Raw genomic sequence first — 16,047 nt, 5'->3', positions numbered from 1 at the left:
TGCTGGCTTAACACTGGGACTTGATGAGCTCCCAGGTCTTTCCCAACAGAAAGGATTCTGTATTCCCATGATTTTATCTGCTGGATTCAGTCAGGTCCATGTTAGCAGCATTACTTTGGTCAAAAAGTTCCCTCTTGGTCAGCTCTTGTGGCCTAAGGCTTCAGCTACATCAGCTCCTGGTGCTAAGCTGCTCACGCTGAACGAGACGACTCAGAGAGAAGAATACAGTTCATCCAGTTCCTTCTGGGACACTGAGAGGGGAGGGTGTGCAAACAGGAGCATTGTTTGGTGTCCCCTCCTCTCTGCCCTTCACGCCTTTCAGCGCTTAGAAACAGCCGAGAGCTTTCTCCAAGAGTGCGATGAAGCAGCTGCTCCTGCTCCCAGGTCTGGCTCTCTCCAGTCTCTGACCTTGCCTGCTTTTGTCCCTCTTGCTGTGCCCTCTGTTCCCCCGGGGCTCGGTGGCTGCTGCCCAGGACTGTGGAAGTGGCACAGATCCAGGGGTCGAGACCCTCCTTCCTCTGCCCTTGCAGCTGCCTGCTCACAGCAGCCTTTTCCATCGGGAAGCTCCACGTGGAGAGGGAGTCCTCACCTCTGTTCCTTGCACAGCCCCCAGGAGCCCAGGGCTGCCATCTCAAGTCCCTGCGGGCCCTGAGGGCTCCCGGGTGCCTCAGGCTGCTGTGACACCGCTGCCCACGGGAGGGAACAGTGGCGGGGGCTGTGCTCAAAGTCAGCTCCATGTGCTGCTGCTGCTGCTGCTGCTGCTGTGGGGGTCGTTTGTCCAGCCCTGCCCCAGACTGAGGGATCGGATCTAGGCCCTGCTGCTGCTCCCTGGGGATCAGGCACAGTTTGGTTGTCACCGTCAGGGCCAGCAGAAGCCGTGGCCGGAGCAGCGGGTGCTGACAGTGCCCCGAGGCCCGGGGCCGGAGGTGTTCCTGTGCTGGGGGCTGGCCGGAGCTGCCCCTTGTTCTCCCTCTGCCTCCCGCAGAGCTGGGCCGGGCACAAGTGGGGCAGCACAGCAAACAGGGAGCCTGCCAGTCTCTTCCAGCCCTGTCTGCTCAGAGTTTGGGCCTTGGAGCTGCAGGTGGACACAGGCAGCTGCTCCTGCTCCCTCTGCGTGTCCCCGTGTTCAGCAGCGCTGCTCCATCAGTCTGTGCCCAGCAACGGGGAAAAGCCTCAGCCCTGCAGGGCCAGGAGCTGCCGGGCTCTGCCTGGGGAGCTGCTCCACACGGGAACCAGCAGCAAAGGACATTCCTTCCCTAGGACAAGTTTTCTATTAGGAAAAAAAAAAAAAGAAAATTAAAAACAACACAGAAAAAAAGTGGAAGATAAAAACAAAACCCAAGTGCAGCGTAGTAAAAATACTTTATAGCTTTGGATAAAGAGATAACTGAACTTTTTCAAATGAGATCTCCGTTATTTACTCCATAGATGTGCTGATGGCATGGATCCATCCTGCTGACCTCAGCAGCCTTTTAAAAAAGATTTTGTGGTTTGTTTCCAGTATTATTTTAAATTGTGATTGAAGCAATAGGAAATTGCTTTGTGCCCCGCCAGCTCCAAGCAGGACTGGGAATCTAAACTTTGCCAAACCCCAAATCCTTTACAAGACGACCTTCCTTCTCACCCTGTGAATGAGCTGCACATTCCCTTTGAAATTGTCAGGGGTTTCTTAAAGACGCAAAGTCCCACTTACAGCTTTTTGCTCTGCTTGGGAAGTGCAGAAGGGCAATTCTTCATCCATCCGCTCCAGACTGCACTGCCTTAGGAACGCCGTCCACTCGCCAGGTTTTGCTCACTTGTGGCACTTCTGGAGGAGGAAGAAAGGGCAGTTGCACGATTCCAGCCAAAAAAGGAATGAAGAGCGGGGCAGACAAAACATCCTGTGGAGATCCAGGCGTTCAGCTGGAACTGTGGAGTGCTTGGGTTCTTGCCAATTGGATGTGGATCCCTCACTGCAATCTCTTGGCCTGCAGGAGAGTCTCACTCACCTGCAAAAGCAGAAAGCTCACTCGGTGGGCTCAGAATGGGCTCGTCTGATGCAAAGCTGTCAGAGCAATGTGAGGGCAGAGCCGGCCCAGCCGTGCCTGGGGCTGAGCCCAGCAGAGCCCTGGCAGAGCCCAGAGCAGCCTCAGCACCCGCAGAGCCCGGCTGGAAGGAGAGAAACCAGAAAGTGCCCGTCAGCCGAAGGCTCCTGTCCCCTCGTCCCGAGTGCCCGCAGTGCCCAGGCCACGCTGGCCGTGCTCAGAGCTGGGCCCAAAGCTGCCCATCACTGCTGCCTTTGGGGGCAGAGCAGGAGGGCAGGACACGTGCCCAGCCTGCAGCCAGCCACGGCACATCCAGCCCTCAGCAGCTGCGCAGAGCCAAAAGGCAGCTTGACGGCCGAGTGAAGAATCTGTGGCGTCTGCCCCAGCAAAGGGAGGAACCTTTGGTGCCCGGCCAGGCCGTGCCATGCCCACATCTGGGAGCATCCCCCCAGCTGTGGACTCACCTGCAAATTGGGCCCCAGGGAGCGTGTCTGAAGAAGGTGCCAGAATCCAAGTCGATCATCTTCAGCTGCCGGTGGCCAGGTCGAGGAAGAGCTTGGCATCCTTGGGGTTGTCCTTGGTGTCTCCAGCAGCAGCCCCACCTGATACAGCTTCTCCAGGGGCTCCTCCTTCCCTGGGGGCCAGACCAGGCTGTCAGTGCTCTGCCCAGGGCCCCAGGCACCAACGAACCAGGACAAGCATAACTAGGGTGGATGGTGGCCACCAGTGCTTGCTACACCAGGTCTCCAGCTCCGCCCCAGCACAGATGTTCCCATCTGGTCATCCCTGCTCAGAGCTACAGGCAGGACAAAAACACTCTGGTTTTCTTTAGCACTGATTGCCATGAGATGTGTGGAGCTCTTACCTGTCAGGTCTTTGGATCAAACTGTGTACATGGACCTCTCCCATCTTCTGGGGCAGATGAACACCCTGCAGCCAAGGATCACTGAAGAGGTCTTCTAAGGATGGCCTGTCCAAGGGTTGCATGGACAAACACCTCCTGATAACATTTTGGCACTCTGAAGAGAGAAACCAGAAACCAGCAGTCAGTTGGAGAAGGATCCCGTCTGCTTTGCCCCTCCATTCCCGTGCCCAGGCCATGCTGGGTGTGCCCAGAGCTGTGCCTAAACTTCCCCATGGATTCTCTGTTTGGAGGAGAGCAGGACATGTGCCACCTCCTCAGCAGCTGCCAGAGCAGGCTGCTCATCAGCCTGCTGCTGTCTCCCAGCACCGGGATTCCCCTGTGCCCAGAGATGAGGACCCACCTTGAGAGAGCCATCGTGGGAACAAGATGCGCCCCCAGATGAACTGCTGGCCCCTCCTGAATGGGTGCTTCCCCATGACCAGGTGGTACAGCAGGAGGCCCAGGGACCAGATCGTCGCTGCCTCGCCATGGTAGCGTTGGTGGTGGATCCACTCTGGTGGGCTGTAGGGCAGGGTTCCTATGGAACACAGACGGAGTTCATCAGGGGATGCTGCAACTCCTAAAGCCTCGCCCCGGCATCCCTGGGCGTGTGGGGGCTGGCCCCCTCCCGCCCCACCCAAAAGCAACTTGGCTCAAGAAATAACGCCGCTCCTAGCAGCGAGAGGGGGAAGCCGCGGTGCTACAGCCAGGCTGGGCCGTGAGATGCCCAGGAACATCCCCTGAGAGGGCTCACCTGCAAATCGCCTGTAGGCTGTGTCTTGGAGGAAGGCGCCACAGCCAAAGTCGATCAGTTTGAGCTGCCCGGTGGCCAGGTCGAGCAGGACGTTCTCGGGCTTGATGTCGCGGTGCAGGACCCCGCAGCTGGTGCAGTGCCGCACGGCCTCCAGCACCTGGCGGAACAGCCCCCGCGCCTCCTCCTCCGGCAGGAACCTCCGCTCCGCCAGGAAACCCAAGAGGTCCTGGCACCGCTCCGGACGCTCCAGCACCAACAGGAAGCTGTCGGGGAGCTCAAGCCACTCCAGCAGCTGAATGATGCCACCACATCCAGAGGACAGCCTGTCCAGCAGCACAATTTCCAGGGGCGCACGGGCGCCGTTGGGCTGCCGAAGGACCACGATGCCGTCAGTGGGGCTGAGGCTGTGCCAGGGCTCGGGAACCCCTCACCCAGCCCCGGATGCTCTGGGCCCCCCGCTCAGCCCACGCCCGCTCTCCCTGCAGGGCTCCCGCCGGCTCTTCCCCTGCCGGACCCCAGCTTCTCCCGCCGGCCCCGCTCACTCACCAGCTCGCCCCAGTGCTGGACGCGGGCCCGGGGCACGCATTTGATGGCCACCTGCGAGCAAAGGCCAGCAGCGGGCTCAACTCGCCGCCTGCCCCGCCGCGCCCCGATCTTCTCCTCCTCCTCCTCCGCCCTCCTCCTCCTCCTCCGCCCGCCGCCAGCCCCGCCGCTCACCGGGGCGCCGTCCGAGAGCCGCGTCCCCGAGTAGACGCTGCCGAAGCCTCCGCGCCCCAGCAGCGAACCCAGCCGGTACCGGTCCTGCAGGGCCTCCCGCGCCTCCCCTGCGGGCGACACGCGGCCCTCAGCGCTCGGCCCGGGGCCAGACACGGCCCCCGAGTGCCCCCCGAGCGCCCCGGGCCGGGCATCCCCACCCGCCCCGGGCCCCGGCGGCTCGAGGCCGGCGGCTGCGCTGCCGAGCGGCGGAGCTCGGGCCGGGGAAGCCGCGGCGGAGGCGGCGGGAGCGGCCGCGCCGCGTGTGTCCTTAGCGGGGCCCGGGAGGAGCCGGGGCCGGGGTCGGGGCCGGGGCCGGGGCCGGGGTCGGGGCCGGGGCCGGGGCCGGGGCCGGGGCCGGGCTCGGGACAGGCGCAGCCAAAGCGCAGCGATGCCGCCCTGGCCCAGGCACTGATGCCCGCCCAGCACCGCCACAGCCAGCACCGCCAGAGCCGGGCGGAGCCCAGACCGCGGCGGGACGCCCGGGGCCGGGGGCGGGCCCGGGGCATGGCCCAGCCCTGGGGGGGGAGAGGGAGAGGCCGGGACGGGGACGCCGAGAGGGGCCGGGGAGGTCGGGAAAGGGACACCAGGAGAGGCTGCGGGACACCGAGGCAGAGTGCGGGACAGCGGGAGAGGGAGAGGAAAAACAAGAGAGGGACGGGGAGGGGTCGTAGACGCCGTAGACGCCGTAGACTCGCTGCTGCCGCTGCTGCTGCCGCTGCCGCCGCTGCAACTGGAGCCCTGGGGCCGTTTGTCCGCGTGTCCGTTCCACGCTCCAGCCCCGCGCTCCCCGGGGGCAGCCCCCGAGCCGCTCCAAACACGGCAACTTGGCCGTGCTGAGCCCACATCCAGAGGCCTGACTCCTGCGCCGTGGCAGAGGAATTCCCTCGGTCGCTGCTGTGCATTGTCCCTGCTGAGGCTCAGACACTGTCAGGACACATTCCCTGGTTGTAGGATTCGTGCCCGACCCAAGCACTACGCTTATGTCTCCAGCGTAAAACAGGGGAAGGCAAACTGTGTACGGCCCATGGTATTTTCAAGGGTCTAAAACTCACTAAGTCATCGATCTGAGAGGTGAGATCCATTTGGAATTAATGGCACGGAGAAGTAGTGCAACACGGAAAAGGGAAGCATAGAAATAAATAGAGGAAAACCTCTTGGATTATTTCTTGCGTTTTCATTCCACTTCTGGAAAGCTGTTGCAGTTTTCCAGCAACCTTCACCACAGTCCCAGCTGCTCTTTTCAAGAACCTTTGGTGGAGAACGAGGTCGAGCTGCTGGCACAAGATGTGCCACCAACTGCAGCTTCTCCTGGATTTCCATACTGAGTGCAGCACGACTTTTGCAGCAAAGCAGCACAAATGTTTGGTAAACTTTACAATTTGTCCTTTCTTTTCTCCTTGTGGGCTGGGGAGTTGTGCCATTGGTAAGGTTTTCCTTGTTACTGTTTTAATCCAAGAAAACAGGAGGTGGCACCAGCACTTGTTGGGGAATGCAACCCTGACTGAATCCAGAGACAGAATCTCCCTGACACTGTGTGAGCTCCCCGGGCTGGGCTCAGGTTCCTGCTGGGACTCTGCAGAGAGCTCCAGCTGGGATCAGCAGCAGCTGGAAATACCTCTGGGCATCTCCCTTTTCTGCTGCTCGCAGGAAGCAATGAAGTGAGTCAAGAAGTTCTGGTTTTTCTTTCTACGGGTGCATTTTTTCATTGTGTTTGACACCCCAGCGGCAATTTATGTGATGGCCTCTCTAAGTTGATTCTATTTCAGCAGCACCAGCAGCAGGGCTGTGTTGGAGCGCTGCAAATGTGGCCTGTGTGGCTTTAATTCCCCTCGACTTAGTGCCCGGGGACTTGGGAGCATTTCAATCTCTTCTTTGCACGGTGCCTGCAACAGAAAGACTGAGTTCACTGTCACAAAAGCACAGCGGGTAGCAAGGATGGAAAAAGGCAATTGTAGTTGTCCTGATAAAATCCAGTCGGCAGCCAGAGGGGTGCAGCAGCCGCCGCGATCTCCAATTGCCAAGGCAAAGGCAGCAGCAGCCTCCTGCCGTCACCTCGGGCTGAGTGAAACAGTGCTGCAAACAGCGCTGGAAGCCGACCCTTCCTTTCTCTGGAGGCTGGGTCGGGGCAGCACAGGCGGGCCCTGAGCAGTCTGGGCTGTTGGCGGGTGAGCGTTGCTCCAGGCCGCAGTGGAGCCGGACAAAGGCCTTGGAAGGCGAGGCAGGAGCAGGTGGGAAGGGGCCGGCGCTGCTGCTGCTCCTGCCCGGGAGCCCCGGCCGGGCCGGGCCGGCGCCCGCTGCGCTGCGGCTCCTGCTGCTGCCAGAGCCGGGCGGGCCTCGGGGACAGGGAATGGACACGGGGGGACAGCAAAGGCCAGCGGGGCTGCGGGGATGCTGGTGCTGGGGCCAGCGCCGGCACGGAGCTTCGGCCGCAGTTGACCCGGAGGGAACCGCTGGGCAAAGGCTCCATTTCAGCCTTTCTTTCCTCACGGCTGCGAAACGACCGAAATAAAAGGAGAACCAGCAGGGCCCGGCCCCTTCTCCTTCGGGAGGAGCTCCACGCCTGGGGCCGGGAGGGGCCCTGAGGGGCCGGGAGGGGCAATGAAGGGCCATGAAGGGCTGTCAGGGGCCAGGAGAGGTTCTGTGTAGCCAGGAGGGGTTTGAGGGGCCGTGAGGAGCCTCAGCCCCGGCAGCAGCGGGGTCCCACCGTGTCCCCAGGGCAGGGCAGCCGTGAGGGGCCGCGAGTGCAGACGTGGCAGCAGAGCGGGCTTGGGGCACCTCCGGGAGGGGGTGAGAGCCTTCCCCAGCTCCAAACCACACCAAACCCACCACTAACAGGATTTCCCATCTTTAGAATCCACTGGCAACTTGGAGTCCACTGAACCGTTTAATCCCAGTGGAAAGTGCAAGGGAATTTTCCTAATGACTTACATCCAGCCTTGGTTAATCGTGTCTAAGATTTAAAAATCTGACCAGTGAAAAGTAACACTAATAAATAATAAGAACAATAGCAAGAAATAAACTCCCAAATCCCAACACTCAGCACCACACCAAAATGACCAACCTCATTTTTCTTTACTAGCACAAGGTTCATGAAAACAAATGCTGTTAACTTTCTCCACCTCACATCTTCCCCACCAGACAAATGAGGCCGTTTGCAGTGTTTAATACAAGTCACAATGGAGGGCTGGAGGGAAGAACGGGGAGACACTACCAATTTACATGTCAAACCCAGCGGTCCAGCTTCAAAGTGGAGAGAATAAAATGGAATGGGGGCAGGGGCTGGTCAGATGTTCCTCTAAAGGATGGCAAAATCACCTCCAAGTGAACAGGAGGGGAAAATCAATCCCTAGAAACCACCCAGTGTGTTCAGGGACTCAGCTGTGAGGAGCTGGACATGGACAGAGGCATCTGGAACAGTTCTTTCCTCAGGCTGAGCTCTCCAGCCTGGCCCTGAAGTCAATCAAGTGCTTTCCCAGAGCATTCCATGGTTGCCAACCACCCTTCAAGATGTGGCTCAAAGGAGCAGAGAACCTTTCTCAAGGTTCTGAGCAGAAAAAGTGGCAAGAGATGCCCAATTCAGAGCTCTGTTTAAAAATCTGGAAAATAAAAATCAGTTGAACCCTGAAGCCCAGCGGTGGCTCCCAGAATCTCAGAGCCAAGGGAAAACGGGAAAGGCTTTTTACAAGAACCAACGCTGAAGAGCTCCCAGATGAATGTGTGTGACATTTTGAGAGGCTTCCAATTTTCCACAGTTTTCCTTGAATTGTTGAAATTGATTTTGCCTTTGCCTCCTCTTGCACTAAAGGAGCCTCATTTCAGCAGCCAGGAAGGCAAAGCTCATTCCTGGCCCTGGCTGCTGCTGTCCATGCAGCATTTCCATCCCTCCCGTGGCCTCTTCCCTCAGGGTCCCCAGCAGCAGCAGCAGCTGCCGGAGCAGCACATGGAAGCTGCAGATGGAAGTGCTGCCCACCCCAGCCTGAAGCTGCACAAGGATCCTGCTGCCAGGAACCCCAATATTCCCTCCCAGGGGCCCTGCAAACAGTCACCAATTTTCAGAAGAGCAGTGTGGACAGCAGCTGCACCTGGCCGTTATCCTCTATGAAAGGAAGAAAAAAAGACCTCAGCATCGGCTGCTCGGGGCTCAGCTGGGCGTGAGCCTGCAAACCCACAGGGCACCAAGTGTTTGGTGGGCACACAGTGGCCGTGGCTGGGGGCACAGAGCCTTGCATGGTCAGAGAGCGGCAGGAGCACCGCAACCAGCTGCAGGGCGACAGGGCTGGGTCTCAGCATGTCCTTGTCCAAAACTGCAAAGCTGAGCATCACGGCCGTCATCCTGACTGACTGTTCATCTGTGTCCCGCAGGAGCTCCACAAAATGTTCAGTCAGGGGCCACACTTTTTTGGCCTGTGAGGAACACAAGTCGTGAAACGCCGCCCTGGTGCCAACAGGGCCCAGAGGCCAAAGGCCTGTCCCGAGGTCCTCGGGCAGCCGAACCAGGAGGCAGGAGAGCTGGGAGCAGCTGCCTGAGCTCTCGAAGCCCAGCCAAGCCCAAGCGACTGCATTCCCCAGCTCAGCTCCAGCCACTGCCCCCTTGTCACCATTGAGGGAGGGATCCTCAGTGAGCTCGAGAAGGGCCCTGAGCGCAAGGTTACACCTTTCCCTGCACTCACTCCGCAGGTACTTTGGGGGAGCGCCAGAGCAGCCGGCTGGCAGGAACATGGCAGCTCCCCAGGGGCTGCTTGTGGCCTCTGACACCCAATTCCTCAGGGCTTCCCACCAGCCCAGCCCCTCAGAGTCTCCCCCAGCCCGGCCAGCCTGCCCGGCAGCAGAGGCGCAGCCCCACAGCAGCTCCAGAGGAGCCCGATCAAGAGGCACCGCGGAGCCCTCAGCAATCCGGCCAGCAGCACACGGGCAGGAGGACACAGACGGCGGTTCCTGGCTGGCACAGGGCTTGTGGCCATCTCCAGGCTCCGGCCTCGCAGGGATGCCCACAGCTCCGGCCCCCGCCCACGCGCTCTCTCGGCAGTGCAAAGGCTTCCGCAGGACCACCGAGGGCCGAGGGGCTTCTGGCCATTTTCCCTGCAAGGCTGCACGCCTGGGCAGCTTGCTGAGCACAAAGCACCCTTTTCCCCCTCTTCCCCTGTGCACCCAGGGCAGCAAAAGAAAAATCCTGGGAGTCCGTGTATTGTAACACATATCCTATATTTACATACTGAAGAAAAGAAAGAAGAAAAGAAGAATCCTTTAGAAGAAGAAAATCCCCGCTGGCTCAGTTGGCCCCAGCAGGCAGAGTGTCCCAGATCAGCTCTCCGCAGAGCTCCAGCAGCGCAGCCAGCCCAGGCCCGACAGTCGAGGCCGTGTCTTCCTTGCCCTGCGGAGCTGATCTCGCAGCTTCCGCAGGATGGAGTACGGAGCTCTCTGGACTGCCCGGAGGACCAAGGCTGTTTCAATGGCCAGGTTTCTGATGGCAGGGCTGCTGTCATCTGCCGTGTCTTCAAGGGCTGCAAGACAGAGGAACACGGGGCCATAGCCCTGATCAGCAGGGACACGAGGAGAGCCCCCTGCCAGGGCCACCCCAGCCCGCTCTTGCCATGGCCACGAGGGAGCAGGGACCAAGGGGATTGAAACATTAATTTTGAAGAATTACAGACTTTAACTGGATATTGCTGAAGTAAGACAGATAGACTTCCCCTTTGATAAGCAGAAGCCGGATTTAAGGAACTGATAAATCATGGGGCCTGTCAACTTATGTTTGTGTATTCTGACTAATCAATAGGCTTCAAGAAGGACAATGAATTCAGAAATCAAATACTCCTGGGAAAACAGGATTCAGTTGTCACGCAACACTAAAAGGTTAAAAAGTCAAAGTGAAGAAGACTCACTTACTTCATCATTTTGAGACCCCGCCCCATAAAAAAGACCACCGACCCATTTCAAAGAACAAACCACGCATGCTTAATAGCTTTTGGCTAATTACCATAGGAAGCGGGGAATGGGAGGTACTAAAGTCATGAATATACATTTGTGTTTTGGGTATTCAATCCTTCTGTACATAAAAAGACCCTGTGATCTTCTGTGAGCGCGCGTGTGTTCGGGAGCTATCCCGCACGCTGCCCGGCGTCGTAATTAAACATACACTTTCTAACTCTAAACTGCTGGAGAGTCTTTTGTCCATCATTGTTGGATATCGGCATTAGGGCGATATTCCTATTTTTTTTAATAATTCAGGATCAGCCCAAACTGCTGGCCATGAATCCCCGACGTGTCCCCGAATTCTCCGTGTGCTCCGCCCTCACCACCCCTCGTCCGCACAGGGAGCACAGCCCTCCGCAGCCGGGCCAGAGCGTGCGGCTTCCCCCGGCAGCCCCCGCTGACAGCCCGCTGCCCCCACTCACCCGCACAGATGAGCTCGAGCTCTTCCTTCCTTCCCCTCAGGTGCCGCCCGGCCATCCCTGGGAACACAGAGCCTGTCAGGGCCCCAGCGGCACGGCGCCCTGCCGGCGGCGCTGCCAGCCCTGTGGCCACACGGCCTCCTGCCCCGGCGGGGCTCGGCCCGGGCCCTTGCCGCACGCTGCCGCCCCAGGGCACGGCTGCCAGAGGGCGGCAGCGGCCCCGAGGGCAGGCGCGGCTCCACGGCGCCGGGCGCGGATGCCGCCGCAGCCGGGCCAGCAGCCGGGGCCGGGGCCGAGCTGCGGCGGGCCGGGGATGGGGGCTCGGGCTCGTGGCTCACCCATGAACCTGATGGCCGCCTCTCGCAGGGGCTCCTGTGGGTGCTCCAGGTAGGGCAGGGCCCGGCGCAGGTGCTCGGCCGCTCGGCTCCTGTCGTCTGCCAGCTGGAGAGAGCGGCAGCAGGGAGGGAAGGGTTGGCGCGGGCTCAGCCCCTGGCCGGGCTCTGGCCGCGCCCAGCCCCGGCCTCCCCTGCCCGCACAGCCCCGAGGCCCGGCCAGCGGGCGCCGGCGCCGGGCTCTGCAGGGGACAGAGGGCCGGCTGCTGCCCGGGGAGGCGCGGTGCCGCCCCCCCCGCGGCCCCGCTGGGCCGGGGCTCCGTGGGCACCGCACTCGGGGGCCTTCTCCGGGCTGAGGCCGCGGCTTTCAGTCCCTTACCAGTCCTTCGCCGAACCTCCACGTCTGATCCACCTGCAGCATCTGTTCAAGATCCCTCCTCCTCAGGAATCTGGCTGAAGAATGCAGCGTTTCCCGGGCGGCCTGGAGAGCAGCAGAGAGCCGCAGATGGCCCCACAGTTCAGGGCACAGGAGTGTCCCTGTGCCAAGGCCTGCAAGAGGCTCCAGCCTGCAAGGCTCCAGGGCAGGAGGCAGCCGAGCCCCTGCCCAGGGGGAAGCAGCAGCTCACAAGTGCTCACCTCAAGCACACACTTGTTCTGGTCATGGCAGTGGAAGGAGAGTGGGAGCAGGCTCTGGCGCACGTGTGACTTCAGCACCTTTCTTCCCTCTTCCGTTAACGAAACCATCATGTCTTGAAAGGCAAACATAGCGCACAGCTGCACCTGGCTATCATCCTGTATGAAAGGAAGGAAAAAAGACCTCATCACGGGCTGCTTCTGGCTGACCTGGGCACCAGCCTGCAAATCCACATGGCACAAAGTGTCCATGCGGCACTCGGTGGCCGTGGCTGGGGGCACAGAGCCTTACGTTGTCAAAGAGCGGCAGGAGCGCCTCAGCCAGTCTCAGGGCGATGGGGCTGGGTATCAGGACGCCATTGTACAGAAACAAATATTTCAGTAGAACAATGGTCATCCTGATGATGTCGCCATCACTTTCCTGCAGGAGCTCGATGAGGCTTTCAGTCAGGTTCCACATTTCTTTAGCCTGTGTGGAACACAAGTCTGTGTAAGCCCAGCCTGCTGCCACAGGGCTCAGAGGCCAAAGGCCTGTGTGGAAGCACTCGGGCAGCTGAAGTGGGAGGCGGGAGAGCTGGGAGCAGCTGTCTCAGCACCCAAAACTAAGGCAAGCTCAAGCAACTGCCTTCCCCAGCCCCACGCTGCCCGCACAGCCTCAGCCGCTGCCCCCTTCTCACCATCAGGCGATTCTTGCCGAGCACCACGAGGCCTCTGAGTGCCAAGAGACGCCTCTCCCTGCACTCGCTCCGCAGGTTCTTGGACAGGATCTCCAGAGCGATGCCGCTGCACTTACTCAAGTTGAGGCACTGGAGGACCTGAAAGGCACAGGGCAGTGACAGGGGTCCCGGCCGACAGCAGCCCAGACCCGCACAGGGCCGGGCCCAGGCAGCAGCAGCAGCAGCAGCACAGGGCGCGGGCACCGTCCCAGGCAGCTGCGGCTACGAGAGGGCACAGAGCTGGGAGGCAGCTCAGCCAGGCAGCGCTGGCCTTCAGGCTCACCTCCACAAGGAACACCAGGGCGGGCAGATCCCAGCGTGGCTGCCGTGTGCTGAGCAGCTGGAGCAGGTAGTGAATGATCCAGGAACACAAGGGTTTGGAGACAGAAGACATCTGCCTGGCAGGAGAAAAAGTAACCAACACTGTGAACCAGGGGGACAGACCTTTCCCAGGAGTGACTCCCAGAGGTCGGCTCTTTCAGCACCATCCTGCACGGGGACCTCAGGCATTTGGGAGGTGGCTCCTTGTGGGCACCCGCCTCTCCCAGCCTTTGCCAGTCTGCTTGGTGTTCCGGGGTGACAAGGCCCTCTGGCTCATCGCCACAGAGACTCTGTGGGGGACCCCGAGCACAGAGCACAGATTCTGGGGGCGGCGGCGTCAAGGGGGTCTCACCTGGCCAGCAGACCCAAAGCATAGTGGTGGGTGTCAGCATGGAGCAGCTTGTCCCAGCCACGCTGGCGTTCCATTGCCACCACCACATTCTCACAGCGCATTTGGCAGAGCAGGGACTTGAGGGTCCACGCTGCAAACCTGTGTGCAGAGCAAAGCCCAGGTCACGCTGGGAGCACTGGCTCCTGCCCTGGAGATGTGGCAGGGACAGGAGGACTGGGATGGAGCACCTGTTGGGGCTGGTGGCAAGGCCGTCTCGCTCCTGGCATGCCTTCCAGAAGGTATCGATCTCCTCTGGTGGATCCAAAGTGCTGGAGAACACTTGGAAGAGCAGATGCACAAGTAGGCGGGGGAAACACAGCCTCACTTCGAGTGGGACATAGTGCTCCTGGAGGATCTTCCACATCACCGCAGTTGCCTGCAAAGGACGAATCCCCCCGACACAGTGCTGAGGTGTTGGTGTGGCAGGGCCCCAGCGTGGCACGGAGAGGCCAGGGGAGACGTAGGGGGAGCACCAGGCCCGGTGCCCCTGAAGCTGCCCCTAGGCCAGGCTTCATCCCAGCGCCTGAGGCAGGGAGATGCGGTGGGGGAAGGAGGGTGGAGAGCTGCTGGAAAGGCAGCCGTGGGGTGAGCTGGGGCCAGTTCCAGAAACTCACAGCCAGGGCAAAGACACCAGTTTTGTCCCCATCCGAGGTGCACGTGCTGTGCTCTGGCCAGTCCTCCAGCACACGGAGGAGCATCATCTGCGCCGGCTTCGCAGTGCTGGGGGAGCACAGGATGGCCTTCCACATGGACAAAGCAGCTCTGCAGGGTCAGAACTCTGTCTCAGGGGGGCCTCGGACACAGCACCGTGGCCTGGGCTGCAGGGGGGAGCTGAGCTGGCTGCCAGCTCTGCCTCTGCCCACTGGCCCTTGCCAGCAGCATGCAGGCAGCCCAGCCCTGTGGGGACAGACCCCCGAGGGGCAGGGAGGGAGCACGGCAGCAGGCTCGGGGCCTGCCATGCCAGAGCTGGAGAAGGGAGCAGCCGGAGGGCCCTGGATTTCTCCTTTGCTCAGACACCTGGGACAGGCTGTACAGGATGATGGGCTGGGGAGCCCTGAGCCCTCTGGGCAGGTGGGCCCCATACCTGTCACACGATGGGGCCACACGCAGGAGAGTCATCACCACGTCAGCAGGCTGTGCCTCGGTGAGATCCAGCAGGGTCCTGAACAGCTTGTGCCCAGAGTACTCATTGGCCAGGAGCCACTGGTGGATGTACCTGACCATGGCAGGCGCCTGGAGAAGGCACGGGAAGACTTGGAAAGCTGCCAGAGGGAGAAATGTCCCCAGCTTCCCCAGAGAAGTGCTTCCCTTTCCGCACACTGGGTGGCCTGGGAGGGTTACAGGGACCAGCAGGGGTGGCTTGGGAGGCCAAGCAGTTCCTGGGAGGATCAGACCCTGGTCACAGGCTTCTTACTTGCTTTGGCTTGGAAAATCCCTCCTCTACAAGCATATCCAGCAGGGCAGCACTGGACTTGGTTTTGAAGAGGTCCTCAGAGTATCCTCTGAGCCCAGTCTCCTCTACTGGGGCAGCTCCAGGACCTTCCTCTTCCACGCTGGCCAATTTGGGCACTCTTGGGGATCTCTGCTCCATGTCAGCGACTGGACTGATGGGGACTTGCAGGAGAGGTGCCTCGGAAAAGCTCCGAGTCAGCAAGTCCTGCAGCGGTGCCTGGAAGGCACCGACACAACTGAAGTGCTGGGAAGAGTTCAGGACAGCAAGTCCTGCACTCTGCTCTCGAGGGCTCCTGCCACAAGGACGGGTGACTCTTGGTCAAGGATTGTGCTTTGGCCTTGAGGTCAACCGGCGGCAGGAATAACGCCTCGGAAAAGCTCCGGGTCAGACACGAACGAGTGTGCTGTGAGGGGGCTCCTCACGACACCGCTCTATCCTGTCCTGTCCCGTCACGTGCTCCGAGCACAGTGGCACAGCTGCATCACCACCAGCACCTGTGTCACCATGTGTCACGAAGGCTCCTTGGACACCCTGTGCCGTTCCATGCCACGGTGAGTGACCACGCTGCTGCACCGTGTCACAAAGGGCCAATGCACACACTGCCACCTGCCCTGGGGCCGCCCCCAGCCCAGCCAAAGTGGCCCGGGTTGGAAGGAATCCCTCGCCCCAAGCGTCTAAGACAGCCCTAAGACAGGATCTTTCGGAGCGCCTCAAACCACGGGCAAACGCTGCCCTGCTCTGCGGGCTCAGGGCAGCAGAAGGAGCCCCCAGGGCTGCCGACGCAGCCGCAGCGGGAAGGGCACGGGGCCTTGCACAGAAGGTGGCACGGCCTCCTTGGGACACGTCTCGGCCGGTGGCCGTCCTAAACCCGCAGGTGTGACACAGACGAGGAACGTGTGGGCCAGGGCACCAGCGCTGCTCTGACCCCTGGGGCCAGGGGAGCGCTGAAACCGGCAGGTGTGGCAGAGTCCCCGCACAAGCAGAGCTGCCACCCCCTGAGCCCTGGCAGTGCTGGTGTCATCTCCTGCCCCAGAGACCTGTGCCCCGGGGGGCTTCTCTGCCACAGGGCAGCCAAAGCCCAGGTGCATTGGGGGCTGTGCTCCTTCCTCCAGGGGATGTTAGCAGGAGCACCTGGAGCAGCTGCTGGCAACACTTGGTCTCTTGTCAGAAGCTGTTACTCCATGCTGAAATTGTTTTCTCATTGGAGTAATTTCCTGCAGCACAAAATCACCCTGGCAGCGAAGGCATAGAAGGATCCGGCATTTAAGAATGCTCAGTTCAGGAAAGCTTTACGTCCCATTGCTCAACTCAAGTAGTTCCAAAAAGTTGCAAACTTCCTAAATTCATGGGAATGGCCCGAGAAGGTGATAG

At 60.5% G+C, this 16,047-nt stretch overlaps 2 protein-coding genes and 1 pseudogene across 2 annotated transcripts in view; 1 reads left to right on the top strand and 2 right to left on the bottom strand.

The window, feature by feature from the left end:
- Positions 1–16,047, top strand: part of LOC136303562 (uncharacterized) — a gene marked incomplete at its 5' end in the record, with an annotated part of 1,177,971 nt that overhangs the window by 986,730 nt on the left and 175,194 nt on the right. The window lies entirely within an intron of this gene.
- Positions 2,886–4,516, bottom strand: LOC136303575 (serine/threonine-protein kinase pim-1-like; the record flags this gene model as incomplete). The annotated part of the gene is made up of 5 exons (XM_066207207.1): positions 2,886–3,043; positions 3,290–3,466; positions 3,683–4,049; positions 4,229–4,279; positions 4,400–4,516. Coding segments are annotated over 5 exons (870 nt in total), but the record flags the coding sequence as incomplete, so codon positions are not given.
- Positions 9,740–14,814, bottom strand: LOC136303543 (maestro heat-like repeat-containing protein family member 7; annotated as a pseudogene).

The sequence above is a fragment of the Chamaea fasciata genome, unplaced genomic scaffold (assembly GCF_029207755.1).
Source record: "Chamaea fasciata isolate MVZ Bird 193981 ecotype frontalis unplaced genomic scaffold, bChaFas1.0.hap1 SCAF_37, whole genome shotgun sequence".
Taxonomy (NCBI): domain Eukaryota; kingdom Metazoa; phylum Chordata; class Aves; order Passeriformes; family Sylviidae; genus Chamaea; species Chamaea fasciata.
Note: the sequence above shows the minus strand (reverse complement) of the source record. Positions and strands in the feature narration are given on the sequence as shown.